The sequence below is a fragment of the Mandrillus leucophaeus genome, unplaced genomic scaffold (genome assembly GCF_000951045.1).
Source record: "Mandrillus leucophaeus isolate KB7577 unplaced genomic scaffold, Mleu.le_1.0 Scaffold166, whole genome shotgun sequence".
Lineage (NCBI taxonomy): Eukaryota > Metazoa > Chordata > Mammalia > Primates > Cercopithecidae > Mandrillus > Mandrillus leucophaeus.
This window is the reverse complement of record NW_012101654.1, coordinates 2,984,580-2,997,362: the sequence shown is the minus strand read 5'-3', so window position 1 is coordinate 2,997,362 and position 12,783 is coordinate 2,984,580. Positions and strand designations below refer to the sequence as shown.

Genomic DNA, 12,783 nt, shown 5'->3' with positions numbered 1-12,783 from the left:
AGCAAAGTGTTATTACTGTTAAATCCCAGGTGACAGATACGCGAGGGTCCAGACTATTCCCTCTGATTTCATGTATGTCCGAAACTTTTTATAACAAGTTAAAAACTAAGACACGTCAAGGAAAACCTTAAATGAAGAGATGTGCTTGGACTGAAGACTCAATACTGTAAAGCTGTCTATTCTATTCCATGCAATCCCAAAAATTCCAACAGGTTTTTGTTTTGTTTTGAGACGGAGTCTCGCTCTGTCGCCCAGGCTGGAGTGCAGTGGCCGGATCTCAGCTCACTGCAAGCTTCGCCTCCCGGGTTTATGCCATTCTCCTGCCTCAGCCTCCCGTGTAGCTGGGACTACAGGCGCCCACCACCTCGCCCAGCTAGTTTTTGTATTTTTTAGTAGAGACGAGGTTTCACCGTGTTAGCCAGGATGGTCTCAATCTCCTGACCTCGTGATCCACCCGTCTCGGCCTCCCAAAGTCCAACAGGTTTTTAAAAAATGGAACTTGAATTGATTTTAAAATTGATATAGGCTGGGCATGGTGGCTCACGCCTGTAATCCCAGCACTTTGGGCGGCCGAGGTGGGCAGATCACGAAGTCAGGAGATCAAGACCATCCTGGCTAACATGGTGAACCCCGTCTCTACTCAAAATACAAAAAATTAGCCGGGGGTGGTGGGGGGCGCCTGTAGTCCCAGCTACTCGGGAGGCTGAGGAAGGAGAATGGCGTGAACCTGGGAGGCGGTGCTTGCAGTGAGTTGAGATTGCGCCACTGCACTCCAGCCTAGGCGACAGAGCGAGGCTCTGTCTCAAAAAAAAAAAAAAAGAAGAAGAAGAAAAAAGATATAAAAATACAAAGTCTCAAAAATAGCCAAAATACTCTTAAAGAAAAAGGATATGGTGGGAATGCTTATTAGATATCAAACTTAAATGAAATAAGACAATGCTGTATTGGCACACAGATAGACAGACTAGCAGGTCAATGGCACAGAACACAGAGAGCTCAAAGGGTCTACATTCTGGAACAGCTGCATGAGCTGCTCAGGGAAACCTCTCCCCCAGAAAGACATCTATTAAACTGCTCAGAATTAGCAGAAGCAATCATTCAGTGTCTCTAGAGATTGACCAAAAGGCTTATGACAAATTGCAAAACATCTATTCAGCAAGATCTAAGGAATCTTGGTAGGAGCAAGGTGAGGGCATCACTTTGGAACTAGAAGTAGAGCCTTCACCATCCCCCACAGATCTGCCTTGCACAAAGACCTGTTCCAGCAGGTAGAGTGTAGTTGACAGCAAATCAATTTCTCTCTCTCTCTCTCTCTCTCTCTCACACACACAATTCTTTACCCTATGCTTAAAAAAAAATTATATTGATGAAACCACTTCACAAATCAATTCTGCACATGGCCACATCGAACGTTAATACATTTTTAAAAGTAGATGGTTTTCTAGGTCATAGTCTCAGATCACAGGCCAATAAAATTAGGGGAAAGCAACTTAAAATGCCAACAAAACCCCCCAAAAACAAAACAAAACAAAACAAAAAAACAATTTACTTGGAAATTATACAGTCTCCTAAATAACCAGTGGATCAAAGAGAAAATAATGACAAATTACAATCTAGCAATTAATGACAAGGAGAAAATTCATCCAAAATGTATAGGGTGCAGTTAAAGCCAAAATCAAAGGAAAACGTTTAATTAAATATCTTTATTATGAACTATGAAAGACTAAAAATAAAAAACCCAGTTCTACTATTAAGATTAGGAAAGGAACAATATTCAAAGTGCAAAACAGATCCAAGTTAATGTTAAAATTAATGAAAGATGTTTAAAAAAAACAAAGAAAAAATATATTTTTAGACAGTCTCCCTCTGTCACCCGGGCTGGAGTGCAGTGGCGCAATCTTGGCTCACTGCAGCCTCTGCCTCCTGGGTTCGAGCGATTCTTGTGCCTCAGCCTCCCAAGTAGCTGTGATTACAGGTGTGCACCACTATGCCTGGCTAATTTTTGTATTTATAGTAGAGATAGGTTTTTCCCATATTTGGCCAGGCTGGTCTTGAACTCCTAAACTCAAATGATCTGCCTGCCAAAATGCTAAGATTACAGGTGTGAGTCACTGCACTGGCCAAATATTTTTAAACACAATACAGAAGGAGCTGGGGATGGTGACTCACACCCGTAGTCCCAGCACTTTGGGAGGCCAAGGCGGGAGGACTGCTTGAGTTCGAGACCAGCCTGGGCAACATGGTAAAACCCTCTCTCTACAAAAAATACAAGAAACTAGCCAGGCATGGTGGCACGCCCCTATAGTTTCAGCTACTTGGGACCTGAGGTGGGAGGATCACTTGAGCCCAGAAGGTCAAGGCTACAGTGAGCTATGATCATGCCACTGCACTCCAGCCTGTGTGACAGGCTGAGATCCTGTCTCTAGGAAGAAAAGAAAACAATAGAAAGGTTATATAAATCCCAAAGTTGTTATTTGAAAACGTCAATAAAATTGAATAACCCCTCGAGAAACCTAATTCAGGAAGCAAGAGCAATGGTTTATTACTTAACAAATGGTCCTCCTACAAACATCCCTCAGGAAGAAAGTGTTGGGCTCACTTCATACCATTTCTAAACTATATTCCAGATGCTTTGAAGAGTTGCCATTAGCCCAGGCAAAGCCTATAACTTTAACCATTCTACCACACAGATTTATTCAGATATTTCTACAATAAACTTCTTCTATTATACACAGAATAAAATCCTAAACTATAAAGTCCTCTGAAATCATCTTTCCCATTGTCTAACATCCTTCCTCTTAATCAACTCTGTTACCTTTCAAATTCTTAATCCTCCTTTCTGCTCTGCAAAAGACAATGTCAAGAGAATGAAAAGGCAAGCCACAGACTCAGAGAAAATATTTACAAAAGATGTATCTGATAAAGGACTATTATCCAAAAGGTATGAAGAACACTTAAAACTCAACAGTAAGAAAATGAACTTTATCCATTTAAAAACCAGACCAAATATATGAACAGATACCTCACCAAAGAAGACGCACAGATGGCAAACATACAAGATGTTCAATATCATGTCATTAAGAAACCACAAATTAAGACAAGACACTACTACATACCTGTTAGAATGGCCAAAATCCCAAAACACTGTCAGCACCAGATGCTGGTGAGGATGTGGAGCAACAGGAACTCTCATTCACTTCTGGAGGGAATGCAAAATGGTACTCCCACTTTGGAAGACAGCTTGGCAGTTTCTTACAGACATATTTTTACCATATGATCCAGCAATTACATTCCTTCGTATTTACCCAAATGAACAGAAAACTTATGTCCACACAAAAACATGCACACAGATGTTTATAGCAGCTTTATTCATAATTGCCAAAACTTGGAGGCAACTAAGATGTCTTTCAGTAGGAGAATGGATAAACTGGTACATCCAGACAATGGATTATAGTCAGCACTAAAAAAAAAAAAAAGCTATCCACTCATGAAAAGACTACATACTGTGTGATTCCAACTCTATGACCTCAGGAAAGGGCAAAACCATGGAGACAGTAAAAGATAAGTGGATGCCAGGGATTGAGAGGGAGGGAGGGATGAATAGGTGGGAACCAGAGGATTTTTAGGATAGTGAAACTCCTCTGTATAATACTGCAATGGTGGATCCATGTCATTATACACTTGTCCAAGCCCATAGAATGTGCAACACCAAAAGTGAACCCTAAACTATGGACTTGGGAGGATGATGTATCAATGTAGTCAACTGACTGAAACAAAGGTACCACTCTGGTGGGAGGATGTCAGTAGTAGAGGAGGCTGTGCATGTGTTGGGGTAGGGAGGATATGGAAACTCTACTTTTTGTGCAATTTTGCTGTGAACATAAAACACCTCTGAAAATATATTTTAAAAATAGTTCAAAATTCCTTTTTGAGACGGAGTCTCGCTCTGTCGCCCAGGCTGGAGTGCAGTCGCATGATCTCAGCTCACTGCAAGCTCCGCCCCCCAGGTTCATGCCATTCTCCTGCCTCAGCCTCCCGAGTAGCTGGGAATACAGGCGCCTGCCACCATGCTTGGCTAATTTTTTGTATTTTTAGTAGAGACGGGGTTTCACCATGTTAGCCAGGATGGTCTTGATCTCCTGAACTCGTGATCTGCCTGCCTCAGCCTCCCAAAGTGCTGTGATTACAGGCGTCAGCCACCACGCCTGGCCCAAAATTCTTTACTCTTCTCCCAAATCTTCCCTAACCCTCTGTTCACAATTACTCTCTCATTTATACTCATTTATTTATTTATTCGAAACAGAGTCACACTCTGGCTGGAGTGCAGTGGCGCAATCTCAGCTCACTGCAACCTCTGCCTCCTGGGTTCAAAGGGATTCTCTTGCCTCAGCCTCCTGAGTAGCTGGGATTACAGGTGTGTGCCACCTCTCCCAGCTAATTTTCGTATTTTTGTAGAGACAGAGTTTCACCATGTTGGCTAGGCTGGTCTCAAACACCCGGCCTCCGGTGATCCACCCGCCTTGGCCTCCCAAAATGTTGAGATTACAGGCATGCGCCACCGTGCCCAGCCTCATTTGTACTCTTATTACCTCACTGAGATACAAGCAAACAATTTGCCTTGGATGAGGGTGCATTTTAAACCTATCTCCCCCACTCCCTTGGAAAGGAAGTTTCTGCAACTCTCTGTCAGATTTAGTGAATTCATATGCCTCCTTACTGGTCAGAAAGGACTAGCCATATTTATTAGAGATTATATTCTTATTCCTGAAAATCATCAGAGAACATTTGTATTAATTAGCTCAGAGCAAACCTAGACAGAACTTGAAGAGTGTTTACTTCTCCTGCCTCTATGCTGTAATGGACTCAAGCTAGCAGTTCAGTTTTTGTAAGTTTGCTATAAAATCGAACAGAAAATGAATTCTAGCATCTCTCAAGTCTTGTAGATAATGTAGCATAAAATTATTATATGTTATGGCAGTAGCCCTGCTAGCAGTGTTCAAGTCATAAATTCTTAACAAAATGATTCCTTTTCTGTTTTTTGAACTTAATTTGATGGTTTAAAAAAATGAACTGGTCAGGCACAGTGGCTCACGCCTGTAATCCCAGCACTTGGGGAGGCTGAGGCAGGCGGATCACGAGGTCAGGAGTTTGAGACCAGCTTGGCCAGTATGGTGAAACCCCCGTCTCTACTAAAAATACAAAAAATTAGCCAGGCATGGTGGGACATGCCTGTAAGCCCAGCTACTAGGGAGACTGAGGCAGGAGAATTGCTTGAACCCGGGAGGCGGAGGTTGCAGTGAGCAAGATCGCACCACTGCACTCCAGCATGGGAGACAGAGTGAGACTCTGTCTCAAAAAAAAAAAAAAAAAAAAAAAAAAACCCCAAACTCAAGAGGAATAACTAAATAACTAGTAATTGCATTTGATCCAGAACAGAAAGGTAGCCAAAGATATTCTAAGGTTCTCTTCATATCTGAAAAGAAATAAACCCAATTAAAAAAAAGACAAAAACATTTAATAGGTATTACGTACAACTTCAGTACAAATTTTCACTTCAAAAAATATTACAGGATTTTATTAATCACTAGTCCCCCAATAGTCTTTGCAGCTTTCCTTACAGATGAAATGACTTCATTATAAAGCAAACGCTTTGATACAGTACTTTGTTTATACTTACACACACATCAGAGAGAATTTTATTATGTGCCTTGAACTTCAACAACTTTCAACTGTTACAGGAATTGCTTGAGCTGATGTCCTAAGTCAATCATTAACCAAAACATATTTTAAGAATAGGCAAGAAATCTGAGAAGATGGTGATGTAAAAGGGACTAGGCTTGGGGTCAGAGAACAATGGTGAGTTGTGAAGTACCTAAACCAGTCTGCGTGAACTGCACACGTTAGAGAACAGCAGGAACGAAATAAGCTACAAGGTCACAACAAGCAGCCCTGGATGGTAGCATCAAAGATGAAATATTTAAAAAACCACAGAATGAAGTCCCCAAGACGGCAGCTGCTCATTGTCAAGATTATTTAATCAACTCTGCCGCTGACCTGGGAATCCTACCAGCTAGTAAGCATTGATTTTAAAAATAAATAAGGCAATTCCAATTGTCCTTTTTTTTTTTTTTTTTTTTTTTTAAAGAGAATTCTGGTATGAGAACTATACCTACTACCAACTCCAAATCCAATCTATGTTGTTCACTAAATTTGACAGTCATGATCAAATAACATTTAACTCTTAAACTCCTTGTAACTTCTTTGTGATTCACCTCCCCAGGTCAACACAATTCTGTGTGTTTTTACGTACGGTCAGACTCTGAAGAGCTACTTAGGAAATGAGCACCTATTTTAGCAGAAATTTTATTCTCTGTCCCATTTATGTGCTATCTGGAACAAGGAGAAAACCTAAAAACGAGATCTATTTCCAGCACTGCAAGCAACTTTGGAGGAGCTTACTTTTCCCCTGTTTCTTTGACTGGTTGTTACATTTATCTGTTTTCAAATTTACCTCCTTTTTGGTAAGAAAAGAGGTTATAGGGAAAAAAGCATTTGAATGAATTCTTCAATTTCATTTCATTTATGACTCTGTTAATAGCGATGTGTATCTTGGCAAACCAGCTTCTCCAAGCAACCCATCTTGCTCTCTCCCCCAGACTCTGTTAAGGACCATTCTGTTTATTTCTTGTGTTTATTATGGAGGTAAAAGCCATATAAAGCACGTAACTGCCACTAAAGGAATCCTGATCACTTAAACACCGCCTTTTATGATTGGTTAACTATGCATCTTATCTGTCTAACTCTGTGGGTCATGGATTCCTTTTTCTGTTATCCTTTTCCAGGTATTAGTTTTCAGATGAAGAGAGATACGTGTTGTAACTTTTGTTTTGATGGCCAGATTTAAGTAATCTGCAATATATCTTGATAGTGACAATGAAAACTAATTCTGAAATTCCAGATGTCTAATTGGTAACAAGAGCATGGCATAGCCCAGGCAAGATGATCCTTACCATCCTAGCGGTCAGTGTTTAGGACAGACATTCCCCAGTCATGTGAGGGATGACACTTGATCACGGCTGTACAAGCCTCTGTACCAGGCTCCCAGATACGACAGGCAGTACAGTAAGATTTCACTAGTGAACTTCTTATTAAATAGCAAAAACATGGTATCTGATCCAAATGGATTCTAGACTTTGTAACATTACTTTAAAAATGTAAAGCACTATGGTAATGTCTTTTTCAGTTATTGAATAGGTGAGAAGTGCTGTTGGAAACGTGGGAAAAATGTATAGGCAAAAAATAAACCTAATAAACATATAGACAAGCAAACCCAGAAACACCGGCCTGGGGATTCTTATATGCAGGGACACATAACACTTTCCATCCTGAAGCTCCAGCCGGACAGACGCGGTTGAAACACTCTCCATATTCTAACAATGAGAATCAGTATCACGTGTCAGCATGAGTTTTTACACTGTGTGCTTTTATGTGGTATGCATGGAATATAAGTGGAAAAAAGGATCTGTGAGGTTTCATTTAATAAGGATTAGATGGTGGATAAAAATTGGTTCCAGTAGCACACCACAGCTCAGGATTATAATAATTGAAAGGGGATGCAATGTCTAAGACACGGCACAGGAGGCTTCAGCTAGTTTAAAATAAGGTTAAGCTAATGATATATGCTTTAAAGGCAAAGCGGTGTATGACCCCAGCTCCCCCGGGATTCACCCATCATCAAGGTTAATGCACATGTACACAGTTAAACACGAAGGCTCATGGGAATGTACTGTCTAGTCATTAGGTTGACTCTGATTTTTTGTAACCTTGTTTAAGTGGGCCAGGACAGCTATTAATGGTCCCAATGACCTCTTTCTCTAATCCTTACTTTATACATCAGGTGGCTCCCCAAAATGTTATACCAAATCTGTAAAATACAAATAAAACCAAAGACAAATCCCCACCACGTACAACATGAACTGAACAACCATTTAAAAACTCAATGGGTGAGAACTTCTTGGGCCTCATCTGCTAGATTCCTTTCTTAAAATCCATACACCAAATTTAACAGGAAGGTTCCCACTCTTTGAAGAGGAAACTTCAGATGTACAAGTCTTGAGTGAAAGATATTTTGGTGGCTGACTAACCATCTTACTGAATAAGAGACACGATTTTTGTAAACGACACAAGAGTGACAGATGCACAAATGTTTTGGCCAGTGTGCCTTTAAATAGGTATCTCCCTAGAGGGAGGAAGGTATGCATTCTACAGGAGGGCAGCCTTCAAAGCTGCTCAGTCATGTTTTTGCCAGTGGGTCAAATACCTGCAGTGCTGTCCTCTTGTCTTGGTCACTGATTGTCACCCAGTGACCCAAGGTTTTGTGTTCATGATCTGGTGGCAGCTCCGCCTTCACAGCTGAAGTGCCAACTGACACTGGGTCTATGGGATCCCTTTCAGGGCTCCTGGTCCCTGAGTCCAAAGGGTCTGAGCTCTTAGAAAGCCAAGTGTTATTCAACAGTTTAGGGTGGTGAAGAAGGTTCCAGAAGGGGTCTTGATAATCACCAAGAAGAGGGGCTGCCTCTGGCGTCATCGCTTTGGTGCCATCGCTGTCGGGGCTTGTAGCAGATGAAGTGCTGAGTAAGTCCCCTTGTGGAAGAATGGCGCCCACAGCAGGCGGGTGCCCAGAGGGGCTGTCGCTGCTGTTGTAAGTGAGGCCCTGGAGGAGCTGGCTGTTGCTCTGCAGGACCTGCAGGTGGAAGGCTGCGGGGGCTGACTTCTTCCTCCTCGGGGGGACCTTGGGCACAAGAGATGGTGCCTCCAGAGGTGGCGGCACGGAGGCTCCTGCCACAGGAGGGGCTTCGTCTGATGCCGGCTTTCCATGGCTTGGTCTCTCTGCAGCTTTCCCAGGCTGAAATGTTCTTGGTTTGGGAACAGGAGGGACTTGAGGGACTGTCGCGAGAGGAGGGGCCTCAAGGCTTGTCTCCGGGGGCCCGATTGTAAAATGGACAGTCTGCTGCTCAAACTGTTCTTCCGGTGACAGGGGCTGAGAAAAGGTGGGACAAAGAGTGTAAATAAGAAGCCAACACCTGGGCAGCTGAGGATCAGAGAACACTGAGTGGTCAGCAGAGAACAGAGATGAGACCAAGCTGACATTCTAGCAAATTCGAGATTTGAGAATGTGTGGGGTGCCAGAAATGTCACCAGGTAGGGAAAAGAAAAAGCACAGGAGAAACACACATGTATCAGGTCACAACAGCAGGTCCAATGAAAATGAGTGGAAATTTTAAAACCAGGGCCACAGTAAATAATCAGAGAAACTTTTCTTTGTCACTTTAGGAAATGGGGTTATGCTTTTCCTTTATTGAAAGCAAACCTCTCTGAAAACACTCTTTGAAGATGCAACCTGGGCTGATTCATGGTCTGTACCATGCTAGGGTGAAGTAACTTGTGTTACAACACTAAGCTGATTGAAGGACTAATGGATATACTTTCTCCTTGAATTTTTTTTTTTTTTTTTTTTTGACAAGGAGTCTCGCTTTGTTCCCCAGGCTGGAGTGCAATGGTGCAATCTCAGTTCACTGCAACCTCTGCCTCCCAGGTTCAAGCGATTCTCCTGCCTCAGCCTCCCGAGTAGCTGGGATTACAGGTGCCCGCCACCATGCCTGACTAATTTTTGTATTTTTAGTAGAGACAGGGTTTCACCATGTTGGTCAGGCTGGTCTCGAACTCCTGACCTCAGGTGATCTGCCTGCCTTAGCCTCCCAAAGTGCTGGGATTACAGGCGTGAGCCACTGTGCCTGGCTCCTTGAATCTTTTATACTTAAATATTGGTAAAAAATGGAAATCTTGACACTGCTTTGGTTCTGGTTCAAATCTGTCACAAAGAAAACAACTGCACAGGCAAAATGAAGCTTTTGTACAGAAAAGGTGATCAGTAGACTAGTTAAACATTGGCGTTTCGGTGTTTCTTTAGGTTCTTTAGAAAACTAAAAGAAAAGAAAGTCGCTTTTCCAACAGCCTTTTACTCTAACTCCTGTGCAGCAGGCTGGGAAAATGAATCCATTTCTGCTCCTGGCTTTTACAAGAAAAGACAAAGCAGGTGGTCCCCGACTTACAATGGTTCCACTGAGGATTTTCCACTTTACCCTACTGTGCAAGTGCTAACGTTCCATAGAAAGCATACTTCGATTTTTGAAGTTTGATCTTTTCTTTTTATTATTATAAAATAGGCTGTGTTGAATGTTTTTTTTTTTTTTTTTCCCAGCCATAGGCTAATGTGTGTGTTCTGAGCATGTTCAAGGTCAGCAAGACTATGACGTTTGGTAGGTGTATTAGATGCAGTTTTGACAAGATATTTTTCAACTTATGATGGGTTTATTGGGACATCACCCCATTTTAAGTCGAGGAGCATCTGAACGGGGAAAAGGCAGAGGAAAAAGGTCCACTTTGTAAGGAGGCATGGACAAGGGATGGATGGTAATGAGCCAATGTAGGACAGAAGAGCAACCCAGGAAATACAAAGCAAGCGCTGTCAAGAATGAAGCCGAAGCCCCCCTCACACTCTCTAGGAGAGAAGCAGCATCGTGCTGTGACGACCAGGAAGGGATTACCGAGGGTCCGTTACTAGAACACTGAGATCAAACGGAAGATCCAGATGTGTCTACAGATGCCAGTCTTTGGGCTGCTACTGTCCTTACAAACTCATGTCTTTGAAGCAGTAAGCAAGGCTGAGAAGCTTGAGAGCGAGAGCAAAAAACAATCTGCAAGAAAAGTGGCAAGAAAAGCTGTGGATCCTCTCGTAGACTGAGGCCACACGAAAGCATGTGAACATGGCGAATCTGGGAATCAGTTACTGTTTTTCTAATGCCTTGAAACCATGTGCACACAACACAGACTACATGCAAATGGGCGGTACCAGAACACGTGGGGAAAAGCATCCCACCGTGGTTCCCTCTGGGGACTCAGAACACTTAGGAAGCATAATGCCTCCAAGCTGTTCTCGTCACACTGACAATCTGCAAGACAGTGGACTCCTCGTTCTTCTCAGCCAGAGCCAAGACACAGTAGGATGAGGGAGGAAGCAGTTGTCAGACCTTTCCCCAAAGACACGCCTGTGTCTAGGACTCATGAACATGAGGCTGTCCATAGGGAATTTCTTTTTTTTTTTTTGAGATGGAGTCTCACTCTGTCGCCCAGGCTGGAATGCAGTGGCACAATCTTGGCTCACTGTGACTTCGGCCTCCAGGTTCCTGTCTCAGCCTCCTGAGTAGCTGGGATTACAGGTGTGCACTACCACACCCAGCTAATTTTTCTATTTTTAGTAGAGACGGGGTTTCACCATGTTGGTCAGGCTGGTCTCGAACTCCTGACCTCGTAATCCGCTCACTTCAGCTTCCCAAAGTGCTGGGATTACAGGCCACAATTCTTATCTATCGAGACATGTGAGCAACTTAGGAGTAAGAGGTTTTATGTTACCAGGCTTTTACCTTTCCTGTCCTTCTCAAGGTTGGCTTCTTGATGGCAGGAACTCTGGGTGGGGGTCGACGGGGCAGGAGCGGGGGCACCTGTGGGGTCTCTGGTTTGGCTGCCCCCGGTATGGGCTCTGGTTCAGACGATGCTTCGGGGGCCCTTGGAGCCATGGCACTTAGGGCTTCTTCGGAAGTGCCTGAAACATTAAACCACATGGCCGAAGTGTAAAGGACCAGGCAATTCACTGCATGACTTCATCTTTAGACAGTCTACATCCTAAGGGTCATTTACTAATTCAATGTATTTCAGGAGTAACCAGCTAGGTTCAGCCCCAGCATTTTTCCTTTTTTATTTTTTAAGATGGGCTCTCGCTCTGTCACCCAGGCTGGAGTGCAGTGGCATGATCATGGCTCACTGCAGTCTCAACCTCCCAGTCTCGAGCCATTCTCCCACTTCAGCCTCCCTAGTAGCTGGGATTACAGGTGAACACTGCCACGCCCAGCTAATTAAAAAAAATTTTTAGTAGAGATGAGGTCTCGTTATGTTGCTGTAACTCCTGGGCTCACGCAATCTACTTACCTCAGCCTCCTAAGTAGCTGGAACTACCGGTGGGAACCATCACGCCTAGCTAATTTTAAAATTTTTGTAGAGACAGGGTCTCACTCTTGCCCAGACTTGTCTCGAACTCCTGGACTCAAACAATCCTCCTGCCCTGGCCTCTCAAAATGCTGGGATTATAGGCGTGAGCCACTGCACCCAGCAGCCCCAGGTTTTCACGCTCACCTTCCTAGCAGGGATGGTGATCCGGGGTCTGTGGATAGTCTGGATGACCCTGAGATCATATGCAAAGTCTCATGTGTACTTACATTTCTCAGGGTAGATGATCCAAACATAAAAAAATCTCAATGGGGCCATGACCAAGAGAGTGTTAAGCTGGGACTGTAGGTAGATTTCAAACCTCTACTAACATCTACATCTCTAGCATTTTTTTTTTTAAACAGCTTTATTGTCGTATAATTCACATACTGTGAAATTCACCCTTTCTAAGTGTACCATTCACTGGTTTTTAGTATATTCAGAGTTGTGCCACCATCACACTATCTAACTCCAGAACATTTTCATCACACAAAAAAGAAGCCCCACACCCGTCAACAGCCACTCCCCACCCAGGCCTCCGTCCAGTCCCTGGAAAGCACGAAGAACTTTCTGACCCCATGAATTTGCCTGCTGTGGCCATTTCATAAAAAGGGGATGATACACTATGTGGCCTTTTTTTCTTTCTTTCACATAGCATAATCTCTTCAAGGTCCACCCATG

General features: G+C 43.2%; 1 protein-coding gene across 1 annotated transcript in view; it reads right to left on the bottom strand.

The window, feature by feature from the left end:
* Nucleotides 1-5,496: 5,496 nt before the first annotated feature.
* The window catches only part of SYNJ2 (synaptojanin 2), a 116,096-nt gene continuing 108,809 nt past the window's right edge, over nucleotides 5,497-12,783 (bottom strand). Inside the window, exons 26-27 of the mRNA XM_011976439.1 lie at nucleotides 11,484-11,662; nucleotides 5,497-9,040 (exon numbers count right to left, since the gene is read on the bottom strand). Coding sequence (XP_011831829.1) covers nucleotides 8,294-9,040; nucleotides 11,484-11,662 — 926 coding nt within the window. The 3' untranslated portion in view covers nucleotides 5,497-8,293. The remainder of the gene's footprint in view (nucleotides 9,041-11,483; nucleotides 11,663-12,783) is intronic.